Here is a 21,874-nt window from a genome sequence, read left to right on the forward strand (position 1 = left end):
ATTTACAATGAAGGCTAAGGGGGGGGGGGGGAGGCTAAAATCTATCATAATTTCTGCACTATAAGGCTAAAGTAAAAGCATGGAAATTAACTAAACTACCTTTATGTTATATGTACAAAAATGGATGATTATCATGTTAAAGGACTGCTATGGTAACTTTGGATGCATTCTACATTTGTAATTGAGGAAATGTTCTGTTTTTATTAAATTATTAAATGCACTGTAGTTCTAATAAATTACAATTTCATAGAACATATCAAAACTATTTCTACCTCTTTTATTTAAATTTGTACATTATATTAAATCCAGTCTTCAAGCAGAGCATTATTAGATATATTTTTTAAAACCCTACAAATCACCCTTCAAAATTCTTTTTTAGGTGAAATATGTTTAAATATCACATATTTTTAAGGAAAAGATAAACAGTATAAGCTACTCTGAGGAGATCAACATAATGAATTGTTTAAATTGCCCAATGTCAGAACACTCCAGAGAAAGCACTTCAATCTGCCTTATTAAGAAAAAAAATAATAATTTATATTATATAGCAGATGAAGCATCATTTGCTCAAGAAATGTTTAATGTGCCTGCTTATTTAAGTCATATTTCAGAGTTGGCAAAATGAATTTTAAAATAATGGAATTATTCAGTATATATTAAAATTGGAATTCTAAAAACAAAAATGATTGAATAAGTTTTCCTGTTTGATTTCTGACAGGGTTCAATCAAGCATACACTGAAATTTTCTAAATCCTAACAGGAAATTAAACGTTTGCCCTCTGAAATAAAAGGAAAGTTCTTAACAAATACAAGGATGATACTATTTCACAGAAAAAAGAAATTCTGATCTATGATAAAAGAACATAATACCCCAGTTCAGGTGTTACAGGGATAGCAAAGCAGAGTGCCTCTTTTATTGAAGATGGAAGGAGGCTTCAATATTTTGGTTATGCATCAATCAAAAGAACATGTCCAAGGTTACTTTAAAAATTACAGAATTGTAGCATACCCAATTTGAACACATCTATCTGAAGGGCACAAAGATGTGATTCAAGAATTTATTTTAAATAATCACACTATAAAACATTATGAATAAACAAAGGATCCTTAAAAATTTGATATTTTGTGAAAATTAATCTTTAAGTAAGATTTTTAAAGAAAAAAATATTTTTTTAAAAAAAGAACAAATGAGCTATCACTTTAAATGTGTGCCTTTATAAAAATTAAGGATATCTCAGTGACCACATATACCAACTTAGTTTATCAAAAGAAAAAACTCATTCTTTCAAATATGCAAATGTATTATCACATGAGAGCTCAAAAATTTAAATTTTAAATTAAAACTGAGTTTTAAAAAGCAAGTCTTTTCAATAAAGGGAGATTATTCAGGCATCTAGCAAGCATAACTTATTGATTAGTTTTACACTGAATACTATTTAATTCCAAATGTTGAAATGTAAATGGATATCAGCTGTTCAAAGCATTAAAAGGCCATCATAGTTTATACTGCAGTTAAATGTTTTAAGGTAAATTCCTATGAATTGAATCTCAAAATTAACCAAAAAAATAACCCCTAAAACAACAACAACAACAACAGGCAACTGAAAAGATAATTAATGTGTACAATTTAGTATATTTTTATCTGTGGAGTATGGCTCTCAGAGATTCATTCTACTACTTGTCAATCTGATTTTCTTAAGCAAGTAAAATTATGTTAAGACAATGATGGATAGTTCACACTTTAATATGATGTATTCTATTACTCTTATCTATATGTAATTAAAGAATCAAAATCTAATTGATCAAATAAAAAATACAATTTTTAAAAAGTTACCAATTCCTAATTTGTATATTTAATGGGTATTGCCCAGAGCCAATCACAAAGGAAAACAGGTTGTAGTCTTACCATTAGCAATGTAAGATCATGAATTTAGAGCCAAGAAAGGCCTTAAAGGTTATCAATTTAAACTCCTCTATTTAACCATGAGAAAAGAAAAAATTATGTATACAGAGCTTAAACATCTTGCCCATGTTGTCAGTGACTAATGCAGGATTCAAATCCATATTCTTTGACTTTACTATACTAAGCAATACCAATCCATCCTTTATCATGAATAAAACTGACTCCAAATTCTAAAGACAACAACAACAGAGTAAAAACATTCTGCCTAAGTCATAAGCGATTTGGAACATAAGCTAAAGAATGGCTTGATGGTAGACAAAATATGTCTGTGGTCTGAGGATCTTTTGGTCCCAGCACAGTATCTCTCCAGGATGGCATCCTATATTATGAGCCTGCAATATGCCTAGGTGAAGACAATACTCATAATTCCTTAAGTTTGGTATGGTGAAAAAAAATAATGTATTTGAAATTTTTTTATACCTCCAATTCTCATCTGATGAATAATACTTGAGCTATCTATCTTAGAGGCTAGAAGTAAAATTTCAAGGGTTATATAATGTAAACTAGTATAGTTTCCTAGGAAATATCTTGAAATTAAGTAACAAAAGACAATACTGATGAGAACTAATCAATAGATATCATTAACATGTGATTTTCCATTTTAACAATGTAAGACCAGATGCTTCTTCCCATGTGTAAATATTAAAACGAATAAAGTTGTAAAGAAAAAATTATTTATTTTTTAAAAATTCCACTTACAAAGCTCAATATGATTTTTTAAAATATATTTTAACGAGGCAGAGTCAAGATGGTGGCCTAGAAACACCAGAAGTTCAGACCTCAGGAAAACCTTCCTTACCTATCACAAACTGAAGGCTCCTAGGGGACTGAAAATCAAACCTAACAAGACAGAGCCAAGGAAACCTCCTGCTGGACTCAAATCAAAAGGTACAGCCCCCCAAAATCCGAAATCCGAGAACACTAGGGTTTAAGGGGAAGTCAGGAGGAAGGTCCCAGGACCCCTCCCCCCCACCTAGAGTGCTAAGCCTCCAGTGGCAGCGGGAACCCCTGGACAGGCAAAGGGTCTGGTCTGGAGGGTGTACCTTGCAGGCAGGGCTGTGCCACACTCAGAGCATTGGATATAGGAGGCAGGGAAGGAGCTGGAGAGGGAGCATAGATCAGGCTGTCTGGTCAGAGCTGAGAAGACCATCCAGTCTTCCAGGAAGTTTTGGCCTCAGAGCACATCAAGCCCAACCCACCTAAACTTAATCCCAAGAAAAGTCTTCAGAGGTCAGGAAAGCCGAAGCTCCAACACCCCTCCCCCACAAAATGCTGGACATTAATCTAATCAAAAGCCTCTAGAGGACAGGGAAGCTCAAACTCCAACTCCCATCCACCATAGACTTCACTTGGAGACCTCCTGACAAAGCTCCAAGAGGGGAGAATGACAGAAAGCCCCAAAACCAAAAAGATGAGAGGAGCAAGAGCACATACAAATGCAGGGAGCAAAGAAGAGGTAAACATGAGCAAATAACAGAAAAAGAAAAAAGAAATTACAATCGACAGATTCTGTACAGGCAACGATCTAAGAGCAAACAGAACAGAAGAGGCAAGCAGTAAAAGACAAATCCCAGCGAACTGGATACAGGCTTTGGAAGAACTCAAAATGCAATTCAAAACACAATTAAGAGAGGCTGAAGATAATTGGGAAAAGAACTTAAAAACTAAGGTAAGTCATCTGGAGACAGAAAATAGTATCTTGAAAGCCAAAATGAAGCAGCTTGAAAATAAGGAAAAGGAGATGAAAGGGCAAAGAGGATAAAAGATGACCTCCAAAATAAATCAGACCAGAAGGAGTAGGATGACCAAAAAGCCAGGGATGAAATCCAGTCTTTCAGAACCAGAATACAAAAACTAGAATTAATTGACCTCACAAGGCAGCAGGACACTATAAAACAAAAACAAAACAATGAAAAACTTGAGGAAAATATGAAGCATCTCATTCACAAAATAGAGAATTTAGAAAATCGTTCCAGGAGAGACAATTTAAGAATCATTGGTCTACCAGAAGACCATAACAAAAGAAAAAGCCTGGACAAAATACTACAGAAATTATTCAAGAAAACTGCCCCGGTATTCTGGAACAAGAGAGAACAGTGGACATTGGAAGAATTCACAGATCACCTCCTGTACTTAATCCCCAAATGACAACACCAAGGAATGTTATAGCCAAATTCAAGAACTACCAGACCAAAGAAAATATGTTAAAACCTGCCAAGAAGAAGTCATTCAGATACCACGAAACCACAGTGAGGATAATGCAGGATCTGGTTGCGTCCACCCTAAAGGATAGAAAGCCATGGAATATGATATTCCTGAAGCAAGAGAATTAGATCTACAAGCAAATATCAACTACCCAGCAAAACTGACTATATTCTTATAGGAGAGAGTATGATCATTCAAGAATTTGTAAAGACCAGACCTGAACAGAAAATTTAATGCCTAAGCACAGAATTCATGAGAATCATCAAAAGGTAATTAAAAAAGAGGAAAAAAGAGAAACAAAACAAAATAAACCTTTTTTTTAAGAGACTCAATAAGTAAAATGTTATGTATCCCTATAAGAAAAGAGGTCATTGGTAACTCTTAAAAATTGTTATTATCAGCTGGGCAGCTAGAAGAATTACACTTAGAGGGAACTGTGACAAACTGACAAGACATAAATAGGTATATAGATATATGTATTCATAAATGCATATACATGTGTGTGTATATGTATATACATACAACTAGAGCTAAAAAAAGAGATTAATACTAAAAGAAATGGGAAGATAAACAAAAGGGGGTAAATTTATATGTCACAAAGAAGTTCATGGTGGAAGGGGGGGAAGTATCAATACACTGGAAGGGTAAAGAGGTTGGAGATAGGAAATATTCAACACTACAAGTATTGAAATTGACCCAAAGAGGGAAGAACAATCCAATCCATTGGGGTAGAGAATAAATTTGTGCACTATAGGGGAGTAGAAGGGTAACAAATGGACTGGTGGGGAGGGAAGCAGTACAAGGGAGGGAGAGGATGAGGTGGGGTAGTTTTAGAAAGACTGCAGGGAAAATAAGGGGGGGAAATAAAAAGGGAGTGGGGTAGAAAGGGAAGTAAAATATGGGTGGGTACTAGGGGGATTGATTAAAAACAAACATTGGTGTAGAAGGAGATAATGAAAGAAGAAAAGGCAGGATCAGGAGTAGAAATCAAAATGCTGGGAAATACACAGCTAGTCATCATAACTTTGAATGTGAATAGAGTGAACTCACCCATAAAACGCAAGCAAATAGCAGAACAAATTAGAATCCAAAACCCTACCATATGCTGTCCATAAGAATCAAACATGAGGAAAATTGGAGAACAGTATGGGAGAGGTTAGGTTTGCATCAATATCTCACATCCTACACCAAGAAAAACTCAGAATGGGTGAATGACCTGAATATAAAGAAGGAAACTATAAGCAAATTAGGTGAACACAGAATAGTATACTTGTCAGATCTTTGGGAAAGGAAAGACTTAAAAACCAAGCAAGAGCTATAAAATTACAAAATGTAAAATCAATAATTCTGATTGCATCAAATTAAAAAGTTTTTGTATAAACAAAACTAATGCATCCAAAATTAGAAGGGAAGCAACAAATTAGGAAACAATCTTCATTACAAAAACCTTTGACAGAGGTCTAATTACTCAAATTTATAAAGACCTAAACCAGTTGTACAAAAAATCAAGCCATTCTTCAATTGATAAATGGGCAAGGGACATGAATAGGCAATTTTTAGTTAAAGAAATCAAAACTATTAATAAGCACATGAAAAAGTGTTCTAAATCTCTTATAATCAGAGAAATGCAAATCAAAACAACTCTGAGGTATCACCTCACACCTAGCAGATTGGCTAACATGACAGCAAAGGAAAGTAATGAATGCTGGAAGGGATGTGGCAAAGTTCGGACATTAATGTATTGCTGGTGGAGTTGTGAACTGATCCAACCATTCAGAAGGGCAATTTGGAACTATGCCCAAAGGGCACTAAAAGACTGTCTGCTCTTTGATCCAGCCATAGCACTGCTGGGTCTGTACCCCAAAGAGATAATGGAGAAAAAGACTTGTACAAGAATATTCATAGCTGCGCTTTTTGTGGTGGCCAAAAATTGGAAACTATGGGGATGCCCTTCAATTGGGGAATGTTTGAACAAATTGTGGTATATCTTGTTGATGGAATACTATTGTGCTGAAAGGAATAACAAAGTGGAGGAATTCTCTCTCTCTCTCTCTCTCTCTCTCTCTCTCTCTCTCTCTCTCTCTCGCTCTCTCTCATACTTTTCTTCCTACTGATTGTAATTAAAAACTCCATAAAAGGTTGACTGCTGACTTGAGTTTTCATTTAGGAATTACATAGGTGAATTCCTTGGCGACCTTAAATTAATATATATCAGTCTTTTAAAGTGATTTCCATATCACAAAAGATAGGTGGTAAGGCAAAGTAAAACAAATGAATAAGGTAATTTACTAAGTAAAATAAACTGATAAAAACAAGAAAAGGAGAATAAAGCATGGTTGAGTGTGAAGTTTTTTAGACAAATGAAAGAAAGTTGGAAATAGCTCTGTAGTTGATAAGAAGTGATTATGATCTGTAAAGTCCCCTACTGAACTTACTATTCATGAAGAGATTTAAAAAACCATCAATAGTGACGTGCATTGAGTGATGAGAGCTTTGCATTCTGGCACAGCCAAGTACTATCTCTTATCTTTATTCCAAATATAGGCTGGTCTTCCTCTGAGTAGAGAAGATGAAGGGGCTTGAGCAAAGACCCAAAATATTAATTAAAATGAACCTGTTCCTTTAAAAAAATGGAAGAGGAGCTTAATGGATGAGAATAGAAGAATAGAGAAGAACAGAATCTGAAGTGGAACTAGAAGAGTGGAAGAATGTCTCACAGAGAAGTAAAGTTACAGTTTGAGGTAAAAATAAAACCTGAGGCTTTCTCAAGAAAGTAGGTAGCTATGAAGAGGCAGCAGTGGTTTGTCCTCTGAGGATAATAAGTTTGAGACATTCAAACTTTTAGGTGACTAGTAGTTCAGTTAAATAAAAATTAATAATTACCCACTCTGTGTTCTGCCCTATGCTTATAGCAGGGGGTATACCTAAGAAAATAATCTAATGGAGGAAAATAACACACAAAAGGAAGCTGAAAAGCAAGGGTTTAGGGGTGGCAGTGGGGAGAACAACAATATTCCTGGGAGGAAAAACCAAGTAGAGCTGCTAGTGGAAAATGAAGTTAACCTGGAAAAGTTATGATTTAAGCTCTATCTAAAAAAAAAGACTTTTATGTTGTTGCTCTGTCATTTTCAATCATGTCTGACTCTTCCTACCTCATTTGGGGTTTTCTTGGAAAAAGTACTGAGTGGTTTGCCATTTCCTTCTTCAGATCATTTGACAAATGAGGAAACTGAGTCAAACAGGGTTACATGATCTGCCCAGAACCACACAGTTAAGTGTCTGAAGCTAGATTTGAACTCAGCAAGATGAAATCTTCTGACTGCAGGCCCAGTACTCTAACCACTGAGAGAGAGAAAGTCAAACATGGTATTTTTCAAAAAGGGTAAGAAAAGCAGAGGTGTGAATCCTAGATGACCCTGAAAGAAGGCTCTATGACCAGTTTATTGTTTCATCCTCCAATCCTCTGAGAACACATAAGAGGCCATGAACAGTGAATGCAAGTTAATCAGCATAATGGTGAGATTTAAAGTGAGTAAGTAGCTTATCCTGAGGGAAGTCTGGTGTTTGCTAGAACTACTAACTTCTGGGGATTCACCTAGGCACAAATGATGCTGCCAGATGGAAACTAAAAAGTAATGGTAAGTATGACAAGGTGATATACATGAAAATAAAGAACCAAAGAGAAGATTATTTCCCTTTGCTCATGGAAAGCAAAGCGATGAAAAATGGAAAAACTGATTTGAGATGTGAGCACTTAACTAAAAAAGATGGTATTAGTGAATAGAATGTATATTTCTAGACCAGGGCTTTAAAAAAGAAAAAAGGCATATGTATCACAAGGGATGAAGTTCAGCTAACCAAGAATGATTAAGGTGGGTTTGCCTAGAGTCTTCCAAACTGAATTAAAGGGGCTTTTAAAACAAAAACAGAAGAGGGAAAATTTTTTTCTATGTATATCCACTGAGCAAAATACCATGATAAAATGGAGGAAAAAAAATAGCACCTGAAATACCAAGAGATTGTCAGGACGTAAAATCCTATGAAAGAAGTCAGTAAATTAAATTTTAAATTATTCAAAAGATAATAGGGGAGGAGGATTTCATAAATCAAAGTCAGGAATGGCAATCACAATTTCCTTTTTTTTTGCTGATGCTATACAAAGTACAATAGCTAGGATTTTGGCAACATAAATGAAAAAGATCAATGAACTTATAATAAGAATGTATCAGTTTCACTCTGAAACCCATTATTTCCCTGTATGTGACCCAGAATAAATAAAATTATTTTTCTCAATCTCTTTGAAAATATTTAAGTGCTACATAAATAACTTCTTTTTTGGGGGGGAGGGGGGGTCAGTTTACAATATCACAAAATCACAGGATCCAGATCCAGATCCTAGATCCAGAAGGGGTGCAACTCCTTATTTAATTAGGTTCATTTCCCAATGTTCTGACACATCCTAACTGTGTAACCATGACCAAGTGACATAAGGGAATAATGTTCGTACCATTTTCCTCAGATGGATGTTAGAAGAAGATATTTTATAAATCTCAAAGGATTATATATGTGTGGATTATCACTTGTTTCTGCATTCAACAAACAAAAAAGTATAAAAAACATTGAAAGGATTTTTTTTTAACTTAGTATAAGCCTTCTTTTTTGTCATTTTCATCCTGTGGGAATAGATTCTATCTTTAAATATGTATAAACCAGAGCAACTGTTAGAAGTTTCCTCTACTCCCAGAGATGAAGATCTTTGAAAAAGGTCTTCAGAGAATCCTTTGAAAAGGTTGCTTTCCTGTCTGGTTATCAAAATGATTAATGAAGGTACAGAGAAATGCTCAGAGAAAAAGATGTTTGTCCTATACAATAAGTAACATACTGGGGGGATAACTAGAATTAAATGAAACTGGCTAAAGAATAACTCATATGAAATTTCCTTTTGCCTCCTTTTATTTCTTCTCTTGGCCCTTAAATATAGTTCTATGTAGTTAAATTTCATGTATCACATATAGCTTAAGCTATACCTACAGTCTTCTAATATTGTTTCTATTTATTCTCTTTCAATTCGAGTGATTCTCATCATAAATATTATCTGGTTCCAGTTTCAGTTCTAACCATTACAAAGCCACTTTTCTACCTCTACTATTTCTCCAGAGTCCTAAATCCACACTTGCAGTTAGATATCACCGCAAACACAACATATCTAAGTCCAAATTCCTCATTTTGCTTTCTGCCTCTCCAAAAATCAGTCTTCTGAACTTCCAATTTCTACAGTGATTTTCCTAGTCCTCTGGTGTGATTAAAAAACCTCAATCATCTTTGCCTCCTCCTTCCCACAGACACAATCAAAGGAAGTAGAAAATTTATAATTATATATTGGATAAGAGAAGGGAAATAGAGCTGGAATAGAAACTATGATGAATCTGAATAAAAGTCCAAAGCAATGAAATTTAAATTTAGTTCCTGTGATCATAACTCTGATGAAACGTCCCTGACTTTAGGCATGAGGTCAACAAGTAACTTCAAGCCTAAAATCAGGAACGTTTCTAATGAGGTGATATGAAACTGTGAAGGCAAAAAACGAGATGAAATTATCTTGGAAAAGTCATGTGTCATATAACAAAAATATCAACTGACAACACTAATGACAGAGACAAATCAAGTTTGGGGCCCAAGAAATTAGGCAAAGGTCCAAACAATAATATTCTAAGTCGAAGGACAAAGATTGGAATGTGAATATCTCCCCTATCCCAGTAGACTAAATATCTTAGGAAGTGGCACAGATGGCCTGGAAAAACAATCTTGTGAAGAAATATGTTTTTGTACTACCCATTTAACCATGAACTTGCTGAACCCGACATGTACTAGACACTCCCCTTTCCCCCCCCTCCCCCCCCCCCCCCGCTCCTTCATTCCTATGCTTTTTCCTTTATAAACCCATCCCTTATTCCGTAAACTTTGCTGGAAATAGTTATCAGCTCTGCAGCCCTTCTGACCCCAAAGATTATAATCTTTCTGGTCTTTATTTCTTGCTCCTACCTAAGGGACTCGTGGCCCCTGGTCTGAGCCTTTGGGGCTCTTCTCCCTCCTATGGGCTCTAACACACTAATATGTCAAATAATTTTTCAGCTGGTTCAAATAATATTAAATTCTATTAAGAAAACAGATATATGAGTGATTTACCTGAACAAGATGAATAAGAGTAGTCAAAATTGCACATCGCAGCATATTATGTTCTTCACTTTGCTTCCAAAGTAGGGGCAAATACTGAACCAAACATCCTACATAAGGGCGAATCTATGTTTTAAGGAGGGAAAAAAAGTGAAATGGATAGAAAGAGGGAACGACCTTTTAAATGAAGATTAAGATATATAAATTGCTATCATTTTCGTTACCATGAATTGATCATACAATGTATCCCTGCTCTAAAAAGTTTACACTTTTAATTAAAATTACTCTCATACATTATAAAGACCTAAAAGACATTGATGAAAACATTTAAAGCAGTTGAAGAGAATCACCAACTTTTTTTGATGAAGTAATAAAGGCTATTGAACTCAACAGATATTGATTTTTTCTTGCTCTATTAGACATTCATGTTCTATTTTAGTAGTGATAAGAGGCTAACATTTAATAGAAAAATACTGGATACTATTTTCTGAATCAATGTGCTTTCCACAATTGGTAATAAAGATAAATTCAAAAGTCCCTATGCAACTATCTAATTTTTAAATTAAGAGGGTCCAAACATACATGATTTTACTTTAAAAAATGTCAGGACGAAAATGTTATTCAAAGCATCTAAATGTCTTCTCCATTCCGTAACACTGTTAAAATATATATTTTAACAATTACCTGCATGTTAACTCTTTCAATAACGCAAGATAGGACATGTAAAACATGCATCTTTGTATCACATTCTGTAACTTGCTGAAGTAGTTGAAAAAGTAGTGTGAACATAGTTTCCAAATACTACAGGGAGAAAAAAAAGAGAAAAAAGTTACAGGATTTAGATACAAGCCTAAAATATATGTGTGTGTGTGTGTGTGTGTATATATATGTATATGATATATATAAAAATATGTGCATGTATGTGTGTATGTATGTGCACATAGTCTTTTGAACTGGTGCATATAAATGTTGGATCAGAGAAAATACTTACAAATATTCTTCCATTAAACAATTTTTAGTGTTCTAACCCCAACCCAAAATGTTCACTTTTGTACCTATAAGGTAAAATGTGATACCACAGATCATCCATATAACCTTAATTATGAAGAGGAAGAGAATTAAATTTTATAAAGCACTTGAGCTCAATATATCATTGAAAATGTTATAAAAACAAAATTAATGACAGTTTAATTCCCTTCAAAATTATACAAAATTCATAATTTTCACAATAACAATCAAAATTTAAGTCCAACTACATTATAAAACATCAACTACTTCAGTATACAGAAGTTTCAATATCTCTATTTTTAAACTTTAATATGTTTATATGAGTGTACTTATAACAATTTTTTTGAACATTCATTTATTTCTTTAGTTACCAGCTCTGCCCACAGTAAGAATTCAACACGGTGTTTTCAGAATAGCACTTATATTGATAAGAACAAGTTTAACGCATGTACATATGTAAAGTAAATTCTATACACAGAGATAGAAATCTTTAAAATGCCAGCTGGGTTCTAATACATACTAACTTTTATCCCCAAGTCAACTACACTTTAACACATTACAAGAAGATATTATTACACAATAGAAAAATATTCAGTGTTACCTGGACCAAATCACACTAGAAAGATATTTAGTTATTTTGAGGAGATCTACTAGCCCAACCTCCTTACTTTATAAAATGAGAAAACCAAGATCCAGAAAAAAAAGAAATTATCTGTCCAAAATGGGGTTTAAGTAGTAGAACTGGGAAAAAAGCCCTAGACAATAAATACTAATTTGGAGGGAACTGCAAACCTCAAAAAAAAAAAAAAGTAGCAAATATTGTTAACATCTATCTCTATACACCCGTATTATTTATTTTGCATATTGTATTAGTATATTTTGTTATGTTTTTATTGTTTCACCATTTTCTTTTTTCGTATAACCATCTTAAGGTGAAATAGAAAACAGTTTACATTATCTTAAGTAGAAAAAGAAAAACAAAATGTTCTGGTTGAGGTGAAAAAGAAGAGAGATTTTACATTTATTTGTACTAATTAATAGTAAATAAAGAGATCAGTAGAAATGAACTATAATATAAAAAAAAGAATTAGCTACAAAGTATTAAGTCAAATACTAAATAAGAAAAAAATTCAGAGGGATATTGTCAACTTTGAGAAAAGATATCTCTATATACAGATGATGCTTATGCTTTACCAAAAAAAAGTTGTAGGTTGAATGTCCCATGGAAGATAAATGAATAATCTTACCGGCAGAAATTGATCTGTTCTAAATTCAAAATCATCAACAGGTGAACAGGAGTTAAGGAAGACTGAAGTCAATATACTATGATTATAAAAAATATATACAAAGTTAACATAATTCACATGCAATAATATTATTGTCCATAAAAATGTGCTGTCTATATAAAATAGTTGTGGAACATAATGTATTACATTTTATAATAATTAATTATATATCTAACATTTTATAGTTTATTTTAATAATTTATTTTCATTTAATTTCAATAATTAAATTTAAATTATTTATTTATTTTATAGTTTATTTTGAAGTACATTAACCTGGTCATGAATATTAGCATTTACAGGAGTTTTAAAGCTCTTCCAAGGTATAATAATTCCAAGTCTACATTTCCAAACTAATTACATTTTACTTCTCTTCACACAATCTACATTAGTGCCAAATGAGGTTATTTAATTTCCTTGTAGAATATACTACAAGTCCCCCCCGCCCCTGTGAGTTTCAGCACAAGTTACATTCTATTTTGAAAACCAACTTTGTCTAACTCTGACTCAGAATTCTTAATTCTCCTCAAAACTTAGTTCAAATGCCACCACCTTTGAACACTGTCCCTCCTCATCCCCCTCCCAACCTCTATCTTTTATATAGGGTATCACAAAAATCTATGGTGATTAAAGTGTAAAAATGCACTGAGGGGCTCAGTGGATAGAGAACCTGGACTGGGAAGTGGGAGGTCCTGGATTCCTATCTGACCTCAGACACTCTCTAGATGTGAGACCCTGGGCAAGTCACTTAATGCTCAATGCCATTTATCATTCTTCTGCCTTGGAACCAATGTACAGTATTGATTTTAAGACAGAAAGCAAAGGATTAAAAAACGAAATACACTGACTTTTTGGGGGACAAATGCAATGTTTTCCAGTATTTATCACATGCCTGGAACCCTGTGCAAAAACAATAAATTCTTGTAGATTATCATAATAAAGGATATTTAACTTGAGAGTTGTAGCCGTTTCAATACGAACCTAAAAAAAATACACAGTAAAGTTCAGATACTATAAAAAAAATATATATATATATATATATATACACACATACACACAGGCATTCATATATATCTATATATGAATAAGGAAAATAAATCATTTAGAAATTAATCTATAGAAAAACACTAATTATTTATGGGTGTTGTATTAAAGTAGCACGGCATATGCATTTGCTACTGAAAATAAAACTTGCAAGTCAAAGTTTTACTGGATTAGGTCAAAATGAGCAATAATAAGAATTACATTTTGCTTACTATACATTCATTTCTAAAACTAGGATATAATAACAAGAAATACAAACATTGTAAGAAATAATATTTACATAGTGCTTTATGGACAGAGACATCACACTGATATAGGGAATGGACATATGGGGAAAATGTCTAAAAATAAAGGCTGGCACCCTCTCTGAAAATGATAGTCTTAGAGTTGCCTAGAGCACCATTTCTTAAACTTTTTAATGTTAGGAACTCTTTGCATAATTAAAAATTATTGAGGACCTCGGAGATTTTTTTGTTTAATTTAGATTAAGATATCCTAGAGGTATTTTTAGAGCTTTTTGTTAAATTTTTAGGGTGAGCCTTTACAACTCAGAAAATAGAAAAATGTAACAATCAAGGCTTAATTTATTGTTTTGTTCATTATCAAATCATTACAAAGTGAGAGAAAAAAGGTTAATAATGTAGCTTATCCTTAAAAGAGTTTCCTTGAATAGAAATTTTCCCGAGAGCAAGCTGTTAAAAATTTATTTATTTATATGTAATATTATTTATTTATATTTATTAAATATAAATATTTATCATATTTAAATTGGATCAATTTTTAAAATAAATTCAATTTAAGACAATAAATTTAAGACAATAAAGCTATTAGCATGTTAAGCTTATCCATTTTTATGAAAAATAACCATATCAAAGCAAAAAAATTAGTAAGCATGGCATATTTTCACAAACCTCTTTAATATTTAACTTAATTGAGCACAGCTGGATTCTAATATCTGCTATGCATTCAATGTAAAGTAAATAAAGAAAATCTGGCCTCAGATACTTATTAGAAAAGGTTATATTAATAAACAGATAACATCTTAGTATTATTATTCAAATAGTTTTAATGCCTGCTGACCATGCTTTGAGACACTGGCATTAGAGAGGTTATGTACTTGCAGAGGGTCAAATCACCAGGTGAAGGACATGAGGCTACTTTCTACTTCTGAGACTAGCTTTCAATTCATTACATCTGATGATCTTTAAGTGTTTTAAGATGTACAAAATGCTTTCCTCACACCAATCTAGTAGGTCAGCATGCTTTTATTATTACTAATAAGAATGAGTACAGATGGGTTAACAAAAATTTTAAATTACAAAACATAACTTTAAATATTTTTTAAATTTATTCAATCAATAAACATTTATTAAGCACCTAATAATGTGCCTGGCACTGTGCTTAATAAATATAAAATTACAACAACAACAAAAATTAATCAGCCTTTCCTTCATTCTCAAATTAAGTTATACTAGACAATCAGATACACTGGGGGGAGGGGGGGAGGGCTATATAAACAGCCTTTATTTAAATATCAATATAGAAGATTTTATTTTTTTCTTCTTCTGGCCCTATTAGTTCGCTGGCATGGTAAACACCAGAAGAAGAAAATCTCCATGTAAATTCATATTGGCAAATGCTCCATAACTTTTAGTCTTAGAAAGTTGCTTGTGATGTATCAGAAATAGGGTTTGAAAATGGGTCTTTCTGACCCTAAGACCAGGCCTCTATCCATATCAATTCTTTAGTTGATTGAAAAAAACTGGTACAATTTATTAAAAAAGTAAAATTATTACCCTAGCTTGGTTTAATTATCTCACAATTTGATACAAAACTATCTTTTTAAATTCTTACTTATTTTAAAAGAAAATTCATGAGAATCTTATAAACAAATCATTATAAAAAAAAGTAATTTTAGTGGTAACATTGAGAATTTGCCAAATGTATGCAAAAAAAGATGATATAAGAGATATTCAACTAAAAAAGAACTTACTGAAATTTTCTCAATATATAAATAAGAGCAAGAAAGATCCTCAAAGGACACTTGGTCCCTCTTATACTTGACCAGTATAAACTATTTCAATACTTACACAACAAGGCTGGTAGAACACTTCTAATGAGAAGGAATCAATGGAATCTTATTCTACATTTCAAGCACTCTGATTGTTAACAAAATTTTTCCTTATGTGAAGCCTAAATAGTTCTTTCTACAACTTATAGCTATTGTCCAGAAAGCCAAAATAACATTTTTTAAGTGCTGAATGCAAAAGAGTTTCTGCAAGGCACTTGGAGTACTCGTCCATAGTGTCTGACCATAAGAATCTCATATTCTAATGGGAGACATATACCAGACAGGCAATGACCTTAAAGGAGAATAAGCCTTTAACAAATGGAAGTATCTGGAAAAGTCCCCTAAAAGTGAGATTTCAGCCAGGTCTTAAAGGAAAACAGGAAAACTACCTCTAGGACCATGCATAACAATACATGTATTAAGTTGTAAAACTCAACAGTAAAATGTAAATAGTAAGCATGTATGAACTGTAAAGAATAATATGTAAAATTATATGAACAAAATCATTGGCATCAACATTCACCCCTAACCTACTATAACAGAGATAATTATAGCTTCTCTATTACAGGCAATATCTATAGTTATTCAGGTATCAATCCCTGAATGTCTTCTCAACCTTTAGGATTCTTGTCCATATTATATCAATAATTCATAAAATATTGATCCTGAAGCTAAAGTTAATCCTTTAATTATTTTATTATTAAAAAAGTCAATCAGTCAATTAAGAATCTCTAAAAAGTTTTCCCTTAACCAGTCAAAGTAGTTATTTGGAGAAATAGTATCACTTGTGACTATTTAGTCATCTCCTAATGTAGAATTCTGTTATTATCCTTTATAAAAGATCATCCAGAAGAAAATTACGATTTATTTAATGCCAGCAACTACAGATGATGAGGAAAGATCCTCCTGCTTAGTGATGGCAAGATTCTCTGAATTATATCAACCTATACTTTAACATTCAGATACTTCAATGCCAAAATAGGCATTAGGTAGACAGCAAAAAAAGTAGTTAGAAATATGCATCAGCAGGAAGAAGATAAAAAAAGGCCAAAGGCTTGCAGAATATATAGATACACACACACACACACACACACACACACACACACACACACGAGAACTACTGATAGCATATTTCCTTCAAGAGACAATTGGAAGATAAGGGATATGAAAAGTGCAAAATATCGCTCCCCCAAAAGAGAAAAATGTTTATATTAAAATATGCATTAAATATTAATGTATAAATATGTATTAACACATATATAAATATTAAACTGAGTACCCTATAAAAGAACAATAAACATAAGAAAAAAGTTTACAACTTTTTGTAAGTTAGATTAGGCATTATATTCTGAATTAGAGATATAAAAACAAGATGTAAGACAATCCCTGCCCTAAAGAAGCTTATATTCTAGTAGCAAAGAAAGAAAACACATAAAGAGTAGAGTTAGAGTTGGAAGAGGTAGAAACATTACAAGCATATGATATTGGGAAAAGATAGATGATTTGGTGATCCAATTCTGAGCAAGATAAAATGAAGGCTAATTTATTAGAGTTTAATGGCCCAAAGACACAATCCAAAAAGTTTATCCAGAGATTCAAGCCAGATTATTCTGTAAGTTATTTGTGGATGAAAGGAGAAGATGTGAATCTTAAAATTTCTCAGACTCTAACCTTAGAAGATTTGGTTAAGCAATTCCCCATTTAAACAATGGAGGTACTTGATCAGGAATGTTTTGGGAACTTTAAAATTACTCCACCCATACTTAGCCATACTTTAGGGGAAGATAAAGTTGTAAACTCCTTACTGAACAATGAAAAAGTACTTAACTCATACTTATAGTAAGGGAAAATCCCTTAAGCTAGGTCTATTTTTAGATCTAATACAAAAGGGTGCTAAGTACCTATGAAGGTCAAATTAATCACTAAAAGGTCAGGCAACTTGCAAGAGACAACCTTAGCATAAGAGGTGTGAAATACTCAGAAGTTTTAGTCTACCCAGAGAAGGTGATAACAAGATGTGAATTAAGAATGGTCAGTCCTTTGGAAAACATCTACTAGGATTGGTAGATGTGAAAATTTAGGGTAGGTGACATAGGAGAAAATTCTCTTTACAAAGAGGTAAGAGGCCTCTGCACTGAGTTCAGCTTAGGAAGCTGAATTGGAGTCTCTCAGTGGCTGAACTTAGTTGAGCTCAGGAGCTGAACTAGAGGGTCTCCCTGAACACTAGAGTTTTGCCTGGGACAAAATCTTGTGGTGAGTGATTAAGGACTGACTAGTCTCTCTCTGTCTCTCTCTCATTCATATTAATTACAATCTCCATAAAACCCAGCTGACTTGGGTATATCATATTTGGGAATTTTTCCCAAGGTGACCATTTATTTTTTATTTAAATCAAGACACTAAAAATTATCTTTACAAAGCAGAACAACAATCAAAAAACAAAAGATGTGTCAGAAATTTTAAAACAATTTTTTCCATTAATAACAACAGTGGAAGACAAATTTGGATTCATAATCTTTTATATCATAGGTTAATGATATCAAGATCTAGAGCTAGATGACACCTCTAAGGTCAAATAGTACAACCCTCTCATTTTACACGTGAAGTAGTCTATATGACATAGATAGGAAATGGCATTAATGGGGGCCAAAAAAGGGTGGGAAGAGATGCTAAATAAGATGTCTTTGGAAAAGACAATTTTCAGGGCCTTTGAATAATGAATTCTGAAAGAGTAGAAGATTTGTTAAAAGTTAGGGGGAGGGGATAAGATAAAAAATCCTAGGAATTATTTTTACTCAAAAATGATCATTGAAAAAATATTAATAACTACTTACTATGATGCCTATTTTACTTCCTTTGTTTTTTAATATAGTTTAGTTAAATATTTCCTAATCACATGTAAAAAAAAATTCAAACAATCTTTTTTAAATTTTCAGTCCTAAATTCTCTCCCTCCCACCCCTCACCTACCATAAGAAAAGGAAAGCAATGTATCAATGTATCAATGAGACATGAAAAGTCATGCAAAGTATATTTATATTTTAGTCATGTTGCAAAAGAAAACATGCATATGCACAAAAAATAGAAAAGGAAAATAAAAGTTTTAAAAAGTATGCTTCAAGCTGCTATCAGTTTTCATCAGTTCTCTTTCTAAAGATGGATAATTATTATTCATCAGGAGTCCTTCAGAATTATCTTAGATCAATATCTTGATCAGAGTATCTATGACTTTCAGGTGATATAAAGAGGCCTAGAGACAGGAAGACCTGGGTTCAGATTTGACTGCAGATACTTCCTAACTGTATATATTCCTCATTGCCTAGTCCTTACCATTTTTTTGTCTTAAAACCAATACATAGTATTGATTCCAAGACAGAAGGTTAGGATTTTTAAAAAGAAGCAAATTAGGGTTAACATGGAAAATTATAAATATCATATTTATGGATAAGGATATGGATATGGATAAGGATATGGATATTTATGGATAAGGATAAGGATATGGATAAACAAGTGATAGAGAGGATCATAAGAAATAAAATTATTAAATTCTTTACATGAAATTTTAAAGATTTTGCACAAACAAAATTAATGCAGCCAAAATTAGAAGGAAAACAGTAAACTAGGGGAAAATTTTATTACACTTTTCTCTGATAAAAGTCTAATTTCTCAAATATACAAGAACTGAGTAAAACTTGTAAAATATGAGCCATTCTCCAATTGATAAATGGTCAAAGGATATGAACAATTCTCAGAAGAAATCAAAGCAAACAATAATCACAAGGAAAAAGCTCAAAATCACTATTAAGTGAAAAATGCAAATTAGATAATATTTCACACCTATGAGATTGGCTAACAGGACAGCAAAAGAAAAGGCCAAATGCTAGAAGGGATGTGAAAAATCTATGATGTTAATGCACTACTGGTAGAGGTGTGAACTCACCATTCTGAAGAATAGTTTAGAAATATTTTCCCTTCTTTACAAAATCTTTTGGATAATAATCTACATGTTTATGGAAAGCATCCATGATTAAGACTTGAGAAGGAAATATGGAAGCTTTCATAGATGATATTCTAGAGGGCAGGTAGACCACACAGAGTACCAGGCCTGGAGTCGAGGACATGGGTTCAAATTTGGCCTCAGGCATTTCCTAGTTGTATGATCCTGGGCACTTCACTTAACTTCAAAAGCCTACTCCTTGCCACTCATCTGTCTTACAAATTTATACTATGAATTTCAAAACTACTCCACCCTAATCAGACCATTCTTTAGAAGATCTGATTTAGCTATTTCCTGATCAATAACAATAGAGATACTTGGAATAACAGAATCAGGTCTTGGAAACTACATTTCTCCTTCCTTCTTAGTTTAACAAGATTAGGAAGGGCTGCATCAAACTCAAGATTTAATTACTTGAGAAAATGGCCTTCAACAGACATGTGCAAAAAAAGGGCAGACCTCTAGATGGTCCTAAGTCAAGCTTGAGCCACCATTGGCACATGTGAGACACAGGAAGTGAGGTAGAAAACAGCCTCTGGAGTTCTCAGGACTTCCTGTGGAGAGGGCTAGAGTGCAGCTCTATCCTGGAGCTTGAGCTTAGGGGAGCCCCGTAGACAGCTTTCCTTCAAACCAGTCACATGAGTGATAAGGACTGAAGCCTTGGCCAAGGCCTTAATGTCCGCTTTGGCTCAGCCTGAGCCAGAGTGGTTCTGAGTTAAACTAATTTCCTTCTCTCCATTTCTCTCTCTCCCTCTAATATTTTCTTCCTCCTGTTGTAATTAAATCACCATAAAAATTTGGCAGCTGACTTGGGTATTTTATTATTTGGGATTTTCCTTGGCGACCATTTAAATTTAGATTTTTTTCAGTCTCAACCATAATTTTCACCCTTAACAATAGTAAGATAGAGGGTAAGAGTTTAAAAACCACATGATATTCCAAAAAAGACCATTATCTTTACAGACAAAGAATGAAGGAAAATAATACTGAGAACACAAAAGCATCTAAATGAGTAGAGCCAAGTAAGGCCATCAGATTCCTCCACAAAGAGTTCTCCAGCAATGATAAATTAGCAAAAGACTCCTGTGACATTTTAACTGTTCATATCAAGTGATAAGTATAGGGGGAGAAGGTGGAAAACCAAGTAAAATTTGACAAGCTATATCTAGAAATTGAACAGAAATGATTAGTCAACAAACATGAAACCATCGACCAACTGAGCAAAGAGAGAACCATTACATACCCAAATGATTTAGGTGGTTCAGAAATAATCATAAGGTTAAGTTTTAATGAAATCAAAAGGATAAATTAAACAGAATAAAAGTATTTTTCAGAGAGAGCTGATAATGCTAAATCTGTACAATACTTGAATTGATTCTATAATATTAAACCAACATTTTTTCATTCAATTCACCTGAGAGAATTAAATTTGCATTAAGCATTTTATTTTGAAAACATAGAGAAAAATAACTAATAGAAATTCAAACTAAGGAATATATCTCAACAAAGCAAATCTTACCAACATATATATTAAAGCTTCAAGACATTACAAACATATCTTCCACATTTTATCCCAGGTGAGGTTTTACTAGAATTCAACACAAATTGTGATAAAAAAGAGGAATCCAATAATTTATATTTGCTTACTTTTTTACCTCTAAAAATAAATATCTGTCTAAAGAATGAGGGCCTCTGATGCTAAGGAAAAAAATGTGCATTCTAAACATCTTATTAGAATTAAGACAGAAATTTAAAATATGAAATGGATTACACACATAAACTTATAATACAGTCAGATACATATATGCAAATGCATACATATAGTATTTGTATATTTCTATCTACACAAATAAATGCATATATAAAAATATGGATATTTAAGTATAGATGGAGAATTAGGTTTATCTACATACACGTCTTTATATTGCAAACTGATATTTCTCTGAAATACATAATTTTTAATTGAAATGAAAAGTTGAGCAACAAACCATTAACTCACCAGAAACTAGAGGCCCTCCTATACCATGACCCACTAACAAGAAGAAATTTATTAAAGCTTCAGGAAAGTTAGTAATAAACTGAAATCCATGTCTACCAACTCAAAATGTTAGCCATTTGTAACAATTTAAA

General features: G+C 32.9%; 1 protein-coding gene across 1 annotated transcript in view; it reads right to left on the bottom strand.

The window, feature by feature from the left end:
• Positions 1-21,874, bottom strand: part of IPO11 (importin 11) — a 197,492-nt gene that overhangs the window by 96,159 nt on the left and 79,459 nt on the right. Inside the window, exons 17-20 of the mRNA XM_007486378.3 lie at positions 13,581-13,614; positions 12,598-12,638; positions 11,027-11,143; positions 10,355-10,468 (exon numbers count right to left, since the gene is read on the bottom strand). Of these exons, the coding sequence (XP_007486440.1) occupies positions 10,355-10,468; positions 11,027-11,143; positions 12,598-12,638; positions 13,581-13,614 (306 nt within the window). The remainder of the gene's footprint in view (positions 1-10,354; positions 10,469-11,026; positions 11,144-12,597; positions 12,639-13,580; positions 13,615-21,874) is intronic.

Source organism: Monodelphis domestica, chromosome 3, assembly GCF_027887165.1.
Source record: "Monodelphis domestica isolate mMonDom1 chromosome 3, mMonDom1.pri, whole genome shotgun sequence".
In the NCBI taxonomy this organism is placed as follows: domain Eukaryota; kingdom Metazoa; phylum Chordata; class Mammalia; order Didelphimorphia; family Didelphidae; genus Monodelphis; species Monodelphis domestica.